The sequence below is a fragment of the Hyaena hyaena genome, unplaced genomic scaffold (assembly GCF_003009895.1).
Source record: "Hyaena hyaena isolate Hyena2069 unplaced genomic scaffold, ASM300989v1 scaffold_34, whole genome shotgun sequence".
In the NCBI taxonomy this organism is placed as follows: Eukaryota; Metazoa; Chordata; class Mammalia; order Carnivora; family Hyaenidae; genus Hyaena; species Hyaena hyaena.
In genome coordinates, this window is record NW_024080665.1 from 2663324 (window position 1) to 2678881 (window position 15558).

The following is a 15558-nucleotide window of genomic DNA, read 5'->3' on the forward strand; positions in this document are numbered from 1 at the left end:
CGCGGTGGAGGCGAGGCTTGGCTAGGGCTGCCGCAGTGCGCCTGCGCACAACCTACCCGGCGAGGAGAGGGTAATGCGCATGCGGGCGTGTCTCCCGGGACTCTAGAGCTGGCGAGCCCCCCGGCACCTTCGGTAGGTTTGGCTTGCGCGGGTTTTTGCAGATCTGGGGCGAGCTTGCACGTTATATCCCCGGTGCATCTCTCCTTGCTTGCTTACGTTGCCACCACTTAGGCCTCTGTTGCAGAAATCGCCTCACACTCTTAAGGGCCGCGGAATCGGGAAGACCTTTCTGACAGATTGGCACACTTTTGGCAGATCCGCGTGCACAAGTTGGACGGAGACGCGTAGGTTTCATTTTCCCCAGCCCTGCAGCTTCTCTTTGGCCCTGTGAGCTTCTCAGGACAGGCCTCCCCAGCCTCCATCCGGAAGGCGAGGGACAAAAACTCAGAAAAGCAATTACTCCTCCCTGGTGAGGCTTCTAGAGGAGTATTAATAACGACACGATTCCACTTGCAGCCCTGTAGAGATCGGTTTCTCAGTCTTCCCTTACAGTTGTGATCTTAACGCTCCCGTGTTGTTTAAGTGCCACAATGAGTGACCGCTATCTAGAACAAAGGATTAGTATCAAATTTTGCGTCAAATTGAACAAGTCTGCAAGTGAGACCCACCACCTTTTAAAAGAAGCTTATGGGGATGAAGTCATGTCCAGGGCCAGAGTTTTCGACTGGCACAAAAGGTTTAAAGAAGGGCGGGAAGATGTTAGAGATGACGCCCGAAGTGGCCGTCCAGTCACCCACCGGACGGATGAAAATATTCAGAAGGTCAAGGACTTGGTTTGTTCAAACCGGCGGTTGACGGTGAGGATGATGGCCGAAGAGTTAAATTTAGATAAAGAAACTGTTAGGCTCATTCTGAAAGAAAACTTGAATATGAGAAAAGTGTCTGCAAAAGTTGTAACAGGTATTCTGAAGGACGAACCTAAGCCTGGGAAACTTGACTGTCGGTCTGATCTCTCAAAGGAAACTAGGAAAAATTGCTCATGTGTAGGGAAAAAGATGACAAGTTCTGAAACATGGACCCATCTCCAATGTGAAGCTGGTGGGCAAATACCTCTGCCTGTATCTCATCCCCAGAACCACTTCCCCACCAGCCAGCTTCTACAGGTTTGCTCATCAACAAGTCTTCCCACCAGAGCAGCTCAGGACTGGTTCACACCATGGTGAAAGGACTGTGAGGTCACAGAGCCTGAGGTGGAAAACTGCCTCACAGTTAGGCACCTTCATTTGGCGCTCCTCCATTTTCAGTCTTTACTATCCTTTCCCACATGTCACAGCCCTCCTAGTGACTCTTGCTGGACTGCTGGGCCATCTCCCAGTTTTGAAGAACTTGGCTGTTGACTTCTGCTCCTGGCTTGTTCTAGAACTTTTGCTTAACAAGTTCGAATCTCCTTGCTGCCCAGACCTTAGCTGTGGTGGCTCTCCTGGTCCTGGGTTCTCAGCATTCTGCCTCAGGGGATCATACCATTAAAAGGTGGGAACTGGACCCCCTGGGGTCTTTCTGTGCTCAGGAAGGCATATTCTTCTGGGAGGACCCCAAAAGAAGGCCTACAGCTCCAGCCTGCTTTACAGGCAGGACCTGAGGTACGGTACAGAAGGTACATGCCGACCTAGTGAGCAATGCTAAGGGCATATCCAGCCCAAATGACTCCATGGGAGCCCCTCAGTATGGAGGGGTTGCCCCCCCTAATCTGCTCACAGACCTGTCTCTCACAGAAGATCTGGATTTGTTTCCTTAGTGCCATTCTTTGCACCCCCACTCGTTTGGCTATCTCCTCTCCTTCTCTGAAGGAGGAGGATTTGGTCCTAGAAAATATAAGTGAGGAGACCCAGGTCCAAGCTGTGATGTGTGAGGAGGAAGACTAGAGGATACTCTAGACCTTGAATTAAGGGAGTCTGCTGCCTATGCACTGATTCCCACACAGCTGCCTGTTTTCCTAAAAACGAGTTACTGAATGAATGCCAACACTGTCTGGTGTTTTTTGAGTACCTGAAGTTTTTAAAATACTGCTGGGCATTGAAAATGTGAACTTATAAAACATCATCACCACAGGGAGGGTGGACTTCCAGATGAGATAATTCCAGAACTGGATCCATAGGAAGGGTGAGACAGGAGGCCAGGAAATTAAGGGAAGCTTCCCAAGCAGGTGAAACAGCTTGAGGCTTCAAACCTGCATCAGTATGAAAATGATGCTGAGATAGCAAAGTCTGGAGGAAGATAATAGTGTTGCAGAAGATGAACAATTTGGGATAACTTGCTTCCCCTCCTCTGCCCTAACTATGCCATTACTTTGTAAATTGCTTCTCCTGAGCAATTTGATCACTTATTTGATTATCTAATTTTTCCGTCAGACCCCCTCAAAAAAGCAGTCTGCAAGTTCGTACTCCTTTGTGTCTTTCTGCCTCTCTGCCAGGATTTATGCAGTGGAACTTTTCCCAAGTGGATTCCAAGTAATACCACATAGACTGGAGACATCTCAGAAATGCCTGATGGAGGTGCAGTGGAAGACGGTTAGAAACAGCATTTCACAGGAATAGCCAGTGTCTGTGTTTTACCCAAGGATTTTCACATGCAAAGCTCCTATTATTGAACTAGTAAATTAGTAAACCATATTGGTTGAGAGAAACCCAGTACTTATTTATTCAACATAGTTATTTTTAGTTCTGTTCTTTCACTGTCTCTATCCTCTTCAAAAAATGGCAAGTTCCCTGTCAGTTTTGAGACACCCTGAAACCTAGACCTTATCCCACAAATGAAACATCTTGTGCAAGAAAACTTAAACCAAACAACAGCTCATAGACTTCTACCTACTTAGCGATTTGTAGACACTCTATTTTAGGTCCGTTATGTCTTCCACATCAGAAGAGGTTCTGGGTTCCCCATAAGCACTTGCCACCAGGGACACTGCATTTCTGGAACAAAGGCCCCGTACCTGGCTATTGCAATTTTGGGACTGAACCTCATATTAATCCTTGATAGGCTCATTGGTAATTGTTGAAGAATCGTATGTTCCTTGGCCAGGGCCAGGTTGCTACAACAGTATCTCTAGGCAATATCTCCAACCTGAGAGAACTTATTTCTGGACTCTTTCCTGTCCTGTAAACAGGGCTGGAATGAGCCTTCCAAAGACACTGGACCAAGACCATGCTGGAGTATAGGGTGCCAGAAGCAATGGTGGCCCAGACAGGGTTTGGACACAGCTACTGGAAGCAGGTAATCAAGAGTGAATTCAAATTGTTACAAGTATCTATAATGAAAAGGACTTAATGCTTTACTTTAGATCTTGTGCTGAGTACTCGTCAGGTCGAACTATGGCAACTACCTGACCCCACTGCCCATTTGCGAGGCTTCCTGGAAAATATTCAATGAAATGATAATAGACCCTAAGATGGCTCAGATTTGGAGAAGTAAAATTTCTGCCATAACACAGCAAACCACCCATACATGGCTGCTCAGAATCACTAAATCCCAAGCCAGACCATGCTCTCCTAGCAGTATTCCCAGACGTGAGTGTTCTCCTAAAACAGTATCCCTTCTTGTCCACCCACCAAATCTGTTTTATTGCCAACACACATTTTAACCCTGAACTGTACCTTACCACCCAGGCTTCTTGAGCTCCTAATCCTGTAGTCTCAAGAATCCGGCCATCATCATCCCCCAGGCTCTTGTCCTTGGCGTTTATTATACACCTCTGTTTATTCTCTACCAGGTTGCTCTCTCTCCTCTGTTACTCTGGTAAAACAGCTTTGTTTTCTGGTTCAGGATCACACTTCTCTGCCTTTTGGTCAAGATTTTCCACTACAACCCTAACGTTTATTTTTATTTTATTATCTTTTTAATTTTTTAATGTTTTATTTATTTCTGAGAGAGAGAGAGAGCGTGAGCAGGGGAGGGTCAGAGAGAGAGGGAGACACATTATCTGAAACAGGCTCCAGGCTCTGAGTTCGTTGTCAGCACAGAGCCCCACGCGGGTCTCAAACCCACGAACCGCGAGATCATGCATGACCTGAGTCGAAGTCGGATCTTTAACCGACTGAGCCACCCAGGCGCCCCACAACCCTGATTTTTAGATCCCTTTTCTAGCTCTCCACCTTAACCCTACAGTCTTGAGTGGGGAAATTGGCCCCAGGTTGCTTTCCTATCCTCAAGAAGCAGGGTGGGGCGACCCGGAGGTATGTGTTCTTTTTGTTTTATCTAAGAGACATACGAGGAAGAAGAAAAAGTAGTTCCCTCCCACTCTTAGCCTCCAGTGGTTCTGCTCCCCAGGGCCAACCAGTGTTAACAAGTTTCTTAAAGGGGCAATTTGGTTACCTCTGATGCTCAGGAGTCATGGAATTTTTTCAGAAATAGAAGATCCAAATCCCATCCCCTCAGGGTAAGCGCCACTGAGAAGCCTGGCTCTCTATAGGACATCGGGAGGAGAGCTGGCCATCTGCAGACCTTGACTGTAATTCTCAAGCGCAACACACAGTCATATAATGAATCTCTTTGGCTTTCAGCCTGATCCGCCTCCCCATCTGCATTCTGGTTCAAAATACACATGGAATGTTATATTCCACAACTGGAAGGCCAAGAGAATAGACGCTTTCCAGAGCAAATCATCCATCAGTGATTTTATCTAATTCTTCCTCTGCCTTTCACCCCACACTACTTTACTTCCACCTGTCCCACTCGTAGTGAACAAGAACAGAAAGAATTAAACACTCACCAATCTTTGACTTCAAAAAAATGTGGATAGTTCTGCAGTCTTCTGAATTCTGCCCCTGGCTCTGAATCCCCATTGAAATGTTATTATTTGGGAAGAATGTGTACTGGCGCCTGCTTCCCAGAGCCTTCCTTTCAACTCCGTTTCTTAGAGTTCAGATTTCCCAGTGAAGGTGCCTGGATAAATCTGGGTGCCAAATGACTTAAGGCCATCTAGTAAAGGAGGGGGATACCCTTGAGGAGCTATCTCTATGTCACATGCACTGCTCAGCCAGCCTATTTGCAGACCACCTCACCACTAGGCTCCTTGGGATTGGGTCCCACCAGGGTCTCCTGTGGCTCAATTAGCAAGAGGTTCCTTTGCTGGAACTGTATATGTAACTCTGCATTCTCCCAACTGCTTCTTGGTTGGATCAGACCTCTCAGATTTTACCAGGCTTTACACGCTCTTCAAGGCAGCCATTGTGTATTTCTCTTCTCTAGTCTGCCTTATCAGATCCTTGCAAATACTGGCCCGGTTGCATCACCCCTCTCCCAGTATCAATATCTAGAAATAAAAAATCTATAGTGAGGAACTTCAATACTTCCAACAACCCGTGGATCTCAACGAAGGGGTCAGCAAAACCTTTTTCTGTAAAGGAAATGTCTTAGCATTTGTGGGCCATCCAGTTGGTGTTGTAACTGCTCAGCATTTTATTGCAAAAGCAGACCTGGCTAACATGGAAACAGATGAACATGGCTGTGTCTTAATAAAACCTTATTTACGGATAGTGGAATTTGAATTTCACATAATTTTCACATGTTACAAAATACTATTTTGATTTTGTTTGACCATTTAAAAATGTAAAACACCATTTTTAGACTTCTTAGCTTATACACCGCAGAAGAACTGATAGTGGGCCAGGTTTGGCCCATGGACCGTAGTTTGCCTACCCCTGGTCTAATGCACGTAAAGTGTGTGTATAAAATGACAGACGACTGATCCTCTTCCATCAATAATGTTACTGCCATACCGAGCCACTGGTGTCTGACAACTTACTAGATAGAAATTGTGGGATATTGAAGGGAATCCTTATGATGCCAGGAGAGTGAACTAGAACTAAATGATTGACTAGTTTATCTTAACCATACTCTGGTTCACAAGACCAGTTCTATGCTGTTTTTGACTAAAAATGACATTACACAAACTACGACCTATATTATGCCCTTACAATATCTCAGAAACAATTTTGGCAGTACTGCAAATGGTTCCAAGCTACAACCAGTGATGACAATGAACTAAAGGTAGTTCCGAAATTGCCTTGACCACAGGCAGCATTTGAATGAGTTTATATTCTTACCTATGAAAGTGACTACTATGGAAGTGACAGCACTCACCCTTTAGTGCACGCTGGTGCCAAGGGTGTACCCTTGTTTTACTTGCTTTTCCCCTAAAGAGAGCCCTATTGTGTCACCTTTATTTAAACTGATTTTCCAAAATTGAGATAGACTCTCAGGGTTGAACAGATGTTTACAAAGGTATTCAATCCAGCAAGTCAAGTTTTCCTTGAATCCAGGAATGACCAAATACGACAGCTGCTGAAAAAATGCATCTGAAAGAAGATTCTGTGTTAATTCAAAAAACTTTTGTCGAGCGACTGCATGGGCCAGGCACTGTCCTGTGTGCCGAGGTACAGCAATGGACAAAACAGACACAGGCCTTAGATTGGACAGTCTGAAATCTAATTATATTACTCTTCACCCGTGTAGAACTCCTCTTCTGTGTGCTCACACTAACTTATTGTTAATTGCATACCTGGAAATGGGTATGACCTTTGCCATAAGTCTCTGTGCCACGGTCATGAAGCCTGTCCAACTGCATGAATAATTTGAGGACTGTATGTTCCACTTAGACTTTATTATCCTTTAGACAGATCTGTATTTGTAGGAAAACATGCTGGCAATGGTGGAAGTGTAAATTGGCAACAGCTTTCTGAAAAGCAATTTGGCAGTATCTATCAGGAGCTTTAAAAAATGTTTATATCTTCTGATCCTCTAATTCCGCTTCTGGGACTCTGTCCTAAAGAAATAGTCTAAAATGTGGGCAGAATTTATGCTTCACAATCCAGAGTCCAACAGTAGAAAATTGGTTAAATAAATTACAGTATAACCGTACAATCCACTATTATGCAGTCATTATAATTAACGTTTATGAATAGTTAAAACAGCATGGCAAAATGCTTATGTTAAGTGAAAAGAGTGATATGCAAATAGTATATATAAGTCCAAAAATGTCTTTTTTTTTAAAGTTTGTTTATTTTGAGAGAGAAAGCGTGAGTGGGGGAGTGGCGGAGAAACAGGGAAAGAGAGACAATCCCCAGCAGGCTCCGTGCTGTCAGCACAGAGCCCGATGCAGGGCTTGAACCCACCAACTGTGAGATCGTGACCTGACCTGAAGCCAGTCCCTGAGCCACCCGGGCTCAGTCTTTTTTTTTTTTAATTATTTTTTAAAAATGTTTTATTTATTTCTAGGAGAGAGAGAGAGAGACAGCGTGAACAGGGGAGGGTCAGAGAGAGAGGGAGTCACACACTGAAACAGGCTCCAGGCTCTGAGATGGCAGTCAGCACAGAGCCCGACGCGGGGCTCGAACCCACAAACCGCGAAATCATGACCTAAGCGAAAGTTGGACGCTTAACCGACTAAGCCACCCAGGCGCCCCCTGGGCTCAGTCTTTTAAATGACTAGAACAGATATGCCAACTCTGTGTATTTGGGTTATAAGCATTTTCTTAAATTTCTTTTTCTTTTTTAAACACTATGTGTCCCAATGTTATTACTTTTATCAGAATAAAACAGTAGCACCAAAAGGCAGCAATGGAATACAGTGAAGGCCAAACCGCTAGCTGGGCCCATGAATAATGAACTGGCTGGGTGGACATGGAGGCGGACATTGCATTGGTAGCAAGAGTGGGACAGAAGGGAAAAGGGCCTGCTTTAGAAGAAAGGCAGGTGACCCGGATCCCTACAGAAAAAAACCAAGAGGTATGAGAAGGTACCATGCTACGTAATCGTAGGTAAGTAAAAGAGCACGAACAGATCAGGTATGTTCTGACAATGGAAAAGGATATAGAATACCCTCCCGAGCCAAATTAACCTCATTCTTGCATTCTCTCATACAAAGTAAATATTCTCAAGATGGGTTTTATTACAGTTGAGTCTCTCAAGCATCCTTGAGCCTTCCGTATCATTTTTTTAGGCTAGAATTGCCTGTCAGTGTGCCAAGCCTGCCTCCTCCCATACTGGGACACTGAAGCCACACAGATGTAACATGGAAATATTACACTGAGAATTCCACAGCATATCATGAGTCATCCTAATGTTGTAACTTACAAAACTAAAATTTGCAAATGTTATTTTGGTGGAATCTGGAGTCGCTGTGCTTTTTATTTATGTCTTCAGAGTAATCGTGTTATGGGATTTGAAAGTGAGAGATGATGTAGATAGTGCCTGCCCATAGATGAAATCGTTGTTATGCTGGGAAAATGTGCCCTCCATTGTTGCTTTAGCAAACTGTTCATTAAAATGCCAACTATATCTCCTCAGTAAAATTTCAAACTTTCAATTGAGTACATACATCTTCTACAGGCATAGAGATTATAGATTTGCCAAGCTGAGAGAGTTCTTCAAGATCAACGTGTAAGCGTTGGTCTGTAGAAAGAACGGAAGAGAGAGACATAGATGTTAGTTCTGGCTCCTTAACAGACTGCGTGACTTTGGGCAATTAATTTTGCATCCTTGGAGCACTCTAGCTTATTCGTCTGTCAAAGGAGAATAATTACACTTATCTCATGGACTTGTTTGTTTTCATTGAACAAATGTTTATTGACTGCTTATGTGTCTCTGACACGGTTCTAGACACTGAAGATACAGCAATAAATGAAACAAAAGAATGTTCCTCCTTTTGAGCATACATTTAAGAGCAAGAATACAGCATGTTAGGTAGTGATTATTAGATGCGAGGCTTACATTAAATAATGTAGATGGTGCCTAGCACAAGACTTGGCGTGTAGTACTCAGTAGATAGTGATTTCCTTTGTTTTTGTTTTTGTTTTTTTGGGGGGGTGTTTTGTTTTTAGAAAGAGAGAGTAGAAGTGAGGGAGAAGGGCAGAAGGAGAGAGAGTAGAATCTTAAGCAGGCTCAGGACCAAGGGGAGGGGCTGGGAAGGTGGGCTCCACTTGGGGCTCAACCCCATGACCCTGAAATCATGACCTGAGCCAAAATCAAGAGTCAGACGCTCAACCAACTGAGCCACCCAGGCACCTCTTCCTTTCCTTCTTTAGCCTTCCTAACGCCTCTTGAATTACTCTACAACATGGTAGTGGTAATCGGCAAAAAGCCTGACCCAGTGCCTTTTAGCTCTTAGTGGTTAATAAGGCCTAAACCTGTTTTTGCTTAAGAAGGCAAATGATTCTTACAGTTTTGTTTTGTACTTCCTGTATGACAGATTAATCAAGGTGGTGCCTAAACACTATTGACAAATGGCCTTTTCTGAAGCCAATTGGCAGGGATCTTCACCTCGAGCTAGATGGCAGGTGTTAGGTCCACAAAGACAAATGTGTGGTGTCATTGCTGTTTAAGTGAAACAGACGCAGAGATCACAATGGTGGTTGCTGTTAAAGATGTGTGCCCTGTGTCCCGCTCCCAGTACTGGTGAGCCGGACAGTTTGCACTATCTATGGGAGACGAGGACATTGACAAAAAGCCAGGGAAAGATGGGTTTAATGCTTGGGGTATGTCTATATTTTTGCCCCATTGTGGAAAATTTGGAAGGTTCAGGAATGTTGGAAAACAGCAGCCAAAAGTTCACACCTCAGGGTTCAGGTACATCGCCAGGCACATTTCCCTGCCTCCTCTTCCTCTTTCAGGAACATTCAGTGAACATTCATTTCCTGAATTTCTTCTTCAGGTCTGGGCCTGCGCTAGGCACAGAGGGTACGGCCCTCGCCCTTGGGCTGTGTCCAGCCTCGTGGCAGAGAGGGCCAGAGGTGGAGGGACCCCTGAGAAAGGGCTCCCACCTCCAACTGCCAGTCTTTCCCAGAGGACAACTGGAAGGAACAAGCTTGTCCACAGAATTTGGGGCAAAAAGTTAGAATGATCACACATAGGGCGATTGTAGAAATCAAAACGTGGGGTCCAGAGAGGCAAAATGCACAGAACAGTGGTAAGTGGCCTGCTGCCTATCCCATCCCCACGATTCGGGTGAGGTATTGTCTCTCAGAAGAACCTGGATGTTAGGCTGGAGGCCAGCACCCCTATACCTTGCTTTAAGAACCTACTAAGTGAAAATTCAGAATCACAACTCAGATTAGCTGCAGAAATTGGCCCAGGGAGATTGAGTGATTTTTCTTGAATCGCACATCTAGCTGGTGGCGGAGCCAGGATAATAACGAAGGACCTTGAATTTCATTCAGTGCAAGTGAGGTTTTTTCCATTACTCCATTGGTAGTAATTGCCTTTACTAACGCATACATTGTGAAGATATCTTTAAAATAACAGTCAACCTTACGTTTGATAAATATATGATTTACCAACAGTTGATTTATATGCAATTTCTGAGGAACATATGTAGAAGTAGGACAAAGGTTTTTCCAAGTTTCCTTCGGGTGTCCAGGCCCTCTGGTCCTTCAACCAGAGATGTATATTCATAAGCAAATGCTGGCAGTCTATCATTCATTTTTTCCAGATGTCCTCCTCGAGTAGTGTATTGGGTTTTATGTTTTTAATATTTCTCATATACATTTTTAAAATCTGGACACATAAATCCTAATAAAGTTCTCAGCTATCTCCTCTATGCCGTCTCGAATTTCCGGGTGTGTTTATATTTATGACACAGTGTCTGAAGGCGTGACTGCTATCACATCATTAGGCTTTATATTCCGAAACCATAGACTTGTGTCTCGAGATGTTCTGAAAATTCTTTACACTTCACTTGTAAATGCCACAATACTGTGCCATGACGTTTCCATAGTAACACATATTTCAAACAGGAAAACAGGAAGCCCAAGGAAAAGGGAAGTAGGTTTACAATGGAAAAACAAAAACAAAAAATCATTAAAAAGAGCAGAATATAGAAAATGGGGGAGAGGGGTGTAAATCGGGTTTGATGTGCCCTAAGAACAGAATGTCTTCCAGACCAGCCTTAGGGACCTGCGGTACCCACCATCGACCAAGCAGTCTAATCTTGGAGTCACACTCTCTTGGACCCTCACATTCAGTGAGGTCCATGTCACTACCCTAACATATCTTGTTATCAGCCTACTGCAACCAGACCAAGGTGGTTACCCCCGTCACCTCGCCGTCCTGAAGTCCACCCTCCACACTGTCCGTGTGCTGTATGGCTTCGAGTGTCCTAAAAACTGGAGGCTTTTGGACCCCAGCTCTGACCTGCCCCACCTCTGCCTGGATTCCCTTCCTGCCGCCATCCACCCAGCAAACTCCTGCTCAGCATTTGAGCCCTAACCTTATTCTTGATGTTCTCTGCAGTGGCAAAGCAGCCACCACCCTCAGTGGGTATGCACATTCTTCTGTCAAGGAAACTTTAACGCTTAATTGAACTTCATTGTTTGCAGAATGTTTTTGTTCCCTTACCTTACAGGCTTTGGCTCCCCCAAAGCCAAACCACATCTGATTATTCTCCGTATTCCCTGCACCCAGATTAAAGCTTGCCTGGCAGTGTTCAACAAAGGTTTGCTTGCTAGATGAATAAAAGAATAGGCTTTAATGGTAATTGCTTTTTTTTTATTGTGGCAAAGTTCACATAACAAAATTCACCATTTTGACCTTTTTGAAGTGTACATTTCAGGGACATTTAGAATAATTACGGTGTTGTGCAGTCATGACCACTGTCTAGTTCCAGAAGACTTTCATCACTCCAAAAGGAAATCTTGTATCCATTAAGCAGACATTCTCCATTCCTGCCCCTCTACCCGGAGCCCCCGGTAACCACTAATCAACTTTCTGTCTCTGTGGACTTGCCTATTCTGAAATTTTCATATAAATGTAATCATGCAATATGTGGCTTTTGTGCCTGGCTTCTTTCATTTAGCATAATGTTTTCAAGATTCATCCATATTGTAGCATGTATCAGTGCTTCATTCATTCCTTTTTATGGCTGAATAATATTCTATTATACTGATATACCACATTTTGTTTATCCATTCATCCACTGATACACATTTGTGTTGCTTTTTTTTTTTTTTTAATGTTTTATTTATTTCTGAGAGAGAGATAGCATGATCAGGGGAGGGTCAGAGAGAGGGAGACACAGAATCTGAAGCAGGCTCCAGGCTCTGAGCTAGCTGTCAGCACAGAGCCTGATGCGTGGCTCGAACCCACGAACCATGAGATCATGACCTGAGCTGAAGTCGGATGCTTAACCAACTGAGCCACCCAGGCGCCCCTTGACTATTATGAATAGTAATGTGTATGTAGAAGTTTTTGTTTGAACACCGATTTTTAAATTTTTTTTTGAATGTGTATTTATTCAAAATAGAGAAAGAGTGTGTGAGCAGGGTAGGGGCAGAGAGAGGGAGAGAAATCCCAAACAGGCTCCATGCTGTCAGCGCAGAAGCCCAATATGGGGCTCAGTCTCACAAACTGTGAGATCATGACCTGAGCCAAAATCAAAAGTCAGACGCTTAACCAGCTGAGCCACTCAGGTGACCCTGAACACCCATTTTCAATTCTCCTGTGTACATACTTAGGAATGGAATTACTTGGTCATAGGGTATTTCTATGTTTAACTTATTGAGGGACCATCAGACTGTTTCTACTGTGATTGCCCATTTTACATTCTCACAGCAGTGTATGAAGTGAGGGTTCCAATTTCTCCATGTTTTTGCCAACATTTATTATTTTCCCTTAATGCATATAGTGGATGTGATATATATCCATCCTAGTGAATGGGAAGTGGAATCTCCTTTTGACTTTGCTTTACATGTCCCTAAAAACGAATGATGTCAAACATCTTTTGGTGTACTTTCTAGCCATATGTGTATCTTTAGAGAAATGTCTCTAATGCAAATCTTTTGCCCACTTTTTATTTGAGTTGTCTTTTTGTTTTTGAGCTGGAAGAGCTCTTTATGTATTCTGAATGCTAGACCTTCATTTGATATATGATTTGCAAATATTTTCTGCCATTCTACAGATTGTCTTCTAACTTTCTTGATAGTGTCCTTTGATGCAGAAAAGTTTTCATTTAGAGGAAGTCCAGCTTATTTATTGACTTATATTTTGGTTGCTTTGTGCTAAGAAACCATTGCTAAATCCAAAGTCATGAAGATTTATCTCTATGTTTTTTCCCAAGAGCTTTATAGTTTAGCTATTATATTTATATAGTTTAGCTATTATATTTAGGTCTTTGATCCAGTGAGGTAAGTGTCCTACTTCATTCTTTTGCATGTGGATCTCCGGTTATTCCTGTGCTGTTTACTGAAAAGACTCTTTTCCCATTGTCACATCTGTTATTGAAAGATATTTTCAAATTATAAGTTGACACTTTTTTTCTGTACCTTGAATATTTTGCTTCACTGTCTTCTGGCTCGCATTATTTCTGCTATAATTCTAATCTTTGTTCTTGTGTATGTGCTGTTTCCTCTTTTGCTGTTCTTACAATCTTTTCTTTATTACGGACTTTAGTGATTTGATTTTATATGTCCTGGTGTAGTTGTTGTTGTTGTTGTTTTCATGTTTCTTGTGCTTAAGTTTCATTGACCTTCTTGGATTTATGGGCCTAAACTTCTCATCAAATTTGGAAAATCTATTAGACATTATTTCTTCAAGTATTTTTCTGCCCCTCCCTCCTTTAGGGACTCCAATCCCATGAATAGTAGGCCACTTGAAGTTGTCTCACAGCTCACTGATACTCTGTGCAATTTTATTTTCTTTTTTCCTCTTTTTTCTAGTTTCCACTGAAACTAGTGAATCCCCAAACTCACTAATGCTTTCTTCTGAAACATCCACTCTATAATCTCATTTTGTGTATTCTTCATCTCAAATATGGTAGTTTCCATCTCAAGAAATTTGACTTGGGTTTTTAAAATATATTTTTTATTTTGGAATAATTTTAGATTTATACAAAATTTGCAGAGATGGTACAGAGCATTCCCCAATGCCCCTCATTCAGTTTTAGCTTCTTCCAATGTTGTTATCTTACATTACTGTGGTGCTCTTATCCCAAAACTAAGATATCAGCATTTTTGCACGACTATTAACGAAACCCCACACTTTATTCAGATTTCAACAGCTTTCCCATTAATGTCTTCCTTTCTGTTCCAGGAATCAATTAAGGATGTCAGATCTCATTTAGTTATTATGTCTCATTAGTCTCTTCTGACCCATAACAGTTTCTCGGTCTTATCTTGTTTTTATGACCTCAAGTGTTTTAAGGAGCACTGGTCATGTACTTTACATAATATCCCTTAGTTTGGGTTTTCTCATGTTTTTCTCATGATTAGACTGGGGTTATGAGTTTTGAGAAAGAATAGCAGGCCAATTGTTCTTGTTACTACACCAAATTAGAGGGCACATGATAACCACATGAGCTCATTGGTGACGTTCACTTTAATCACTTGAATAAGGTAGTTTTGATAGATTTTCCTACTGTGAAGATACTATTTTTCCCTTTCTATACTCTGTTCTTTGGAAGCAAGTCACGCAGTTCAGCCCACCCTCAAGGAAGGGGAGTGATTAAGTTCCACCTCCTGCAAAAGGGGAGTATCTGCATATATTATTTGGAGTTCTGTATGAAATAATTATTCTTCTCCCCAATTTGTTTATTCAGTCAGATATATATTTATTTATATCATTTTGGACTCATGTATATTTATTTGATATTTATTTATGCAAAATATCAAATATACATGAGTCCAAAATGATATAAATAAATCCAGCGCTATGTTATTTATTTTGTTGCCCAAATTGTCCTAGTTTGGGCCATGCTATGCTCTTTCAGGTTGACTTCTGTGTCTCTCTGACATGCCCCCATTCTTTGTTTTTGAACACTTTCTTACTTTCTAGTACTGCAGTGTGCTCCAGACTCCTCTTGTATTTTCCTGGTTCTAGATCAGCAATTAAACATTTCTCTAAAAAATGCTCATTTTTTTTTTCTTGGAGAACAGTGTTTAGAAGCCAAGATATGAGCACTGAGTGTTTGGTGCTACTATGATTTGGATTTTCTTTGTATCTTCTATGTCTCTAGCAAGCGTAGTCTTTCCTATAGCTTCTTGATCACATGAACTACAGTTGTAACTGTTTTAATGTTCTTATCTATCCATTCTCCTTATCTTGGTCAGTTTCAATCAAAGGATTTTGAAATTTTGGAGATGATTTTTGGATATTTCTTTTAAACCTTGTTAGGGGCGCCTGGGTAGCTCAGTCAGTTAAGCATCTGACTTCAGCTCAGGTCATGATCTCATGGTTCATGGGTTTGAGCCCCGCAATGGGCTCTGTGCTGACAGCTCGGAGCCTAGAGCCTGTTTCAGATTCTTTGTCTCCCTCTCTCTCTGCCCCTCCCCTGCTCATGCCCTGTCTCTCTCTGTCTCAAAAATAAATAAACTATAAAATAAATAAATAAATAAATAAATAAATAAACCTTGTTAGAAGGGACCAGAGCAACTTTAGTCTAGGGCTAATTTTGCTCCACTATTGTGGCAAAGCCCACCTGATGCTTTGTGAAATATGCCTGCCACTCTGCATGTTGGGGACAGGCACTGGATCTGTGTGATCTTTGGGAATTGTTCCTTCTAGTTCTTTGGGATA

The 15558-nt window shown here is 42.5% G+C and overlaps 1 protein-coding gene and 1 long non-coding RNA gene across 2 annotated transcripts in view; both read left to right on the forward strand.

Annotated features, from left to right (window-relative positions):
• Positions 1–60: 60 nt before the first annotated feature.
• Positions 61–15558, forward strand: part of LOC120229641 — a 52820-nt gene continuing 37322 nt past the window's right edge. Inside the window, exons 1-2 of the long non-coding RNA XR_005527796.1 lie at positions 61–132; positions 3164–3270. This is a non-coding gene — a long non-coding RNA (uncharacterized LOC120229641). The remainder of the gene's footprint in view (positions 133–3163; positions 3271–15558) is intronic.
• On the forward strand, positions 75–2644 carry GVQW3 (GVQW motif containing 3). The gene has a single exon (XM_039228781.1). The coding sequence runs from the start codon at positions 591–593 to the stop codon at positions 1221–1223; it is 633 nt and encodes a 210-aa protein (XP_039084712.1). The 5' UTR covers positions 75–590; the 3' UTR covers positions 1224–2644.

Coding starts and splice junctions, on each gene's coding strand:
- GVQW3 (XM_039228781.1), top strand. CDS start 591: ATGAGTGACCGCTATCTAGAACAAAGGATTAGTATCAAATTTTGCGTC.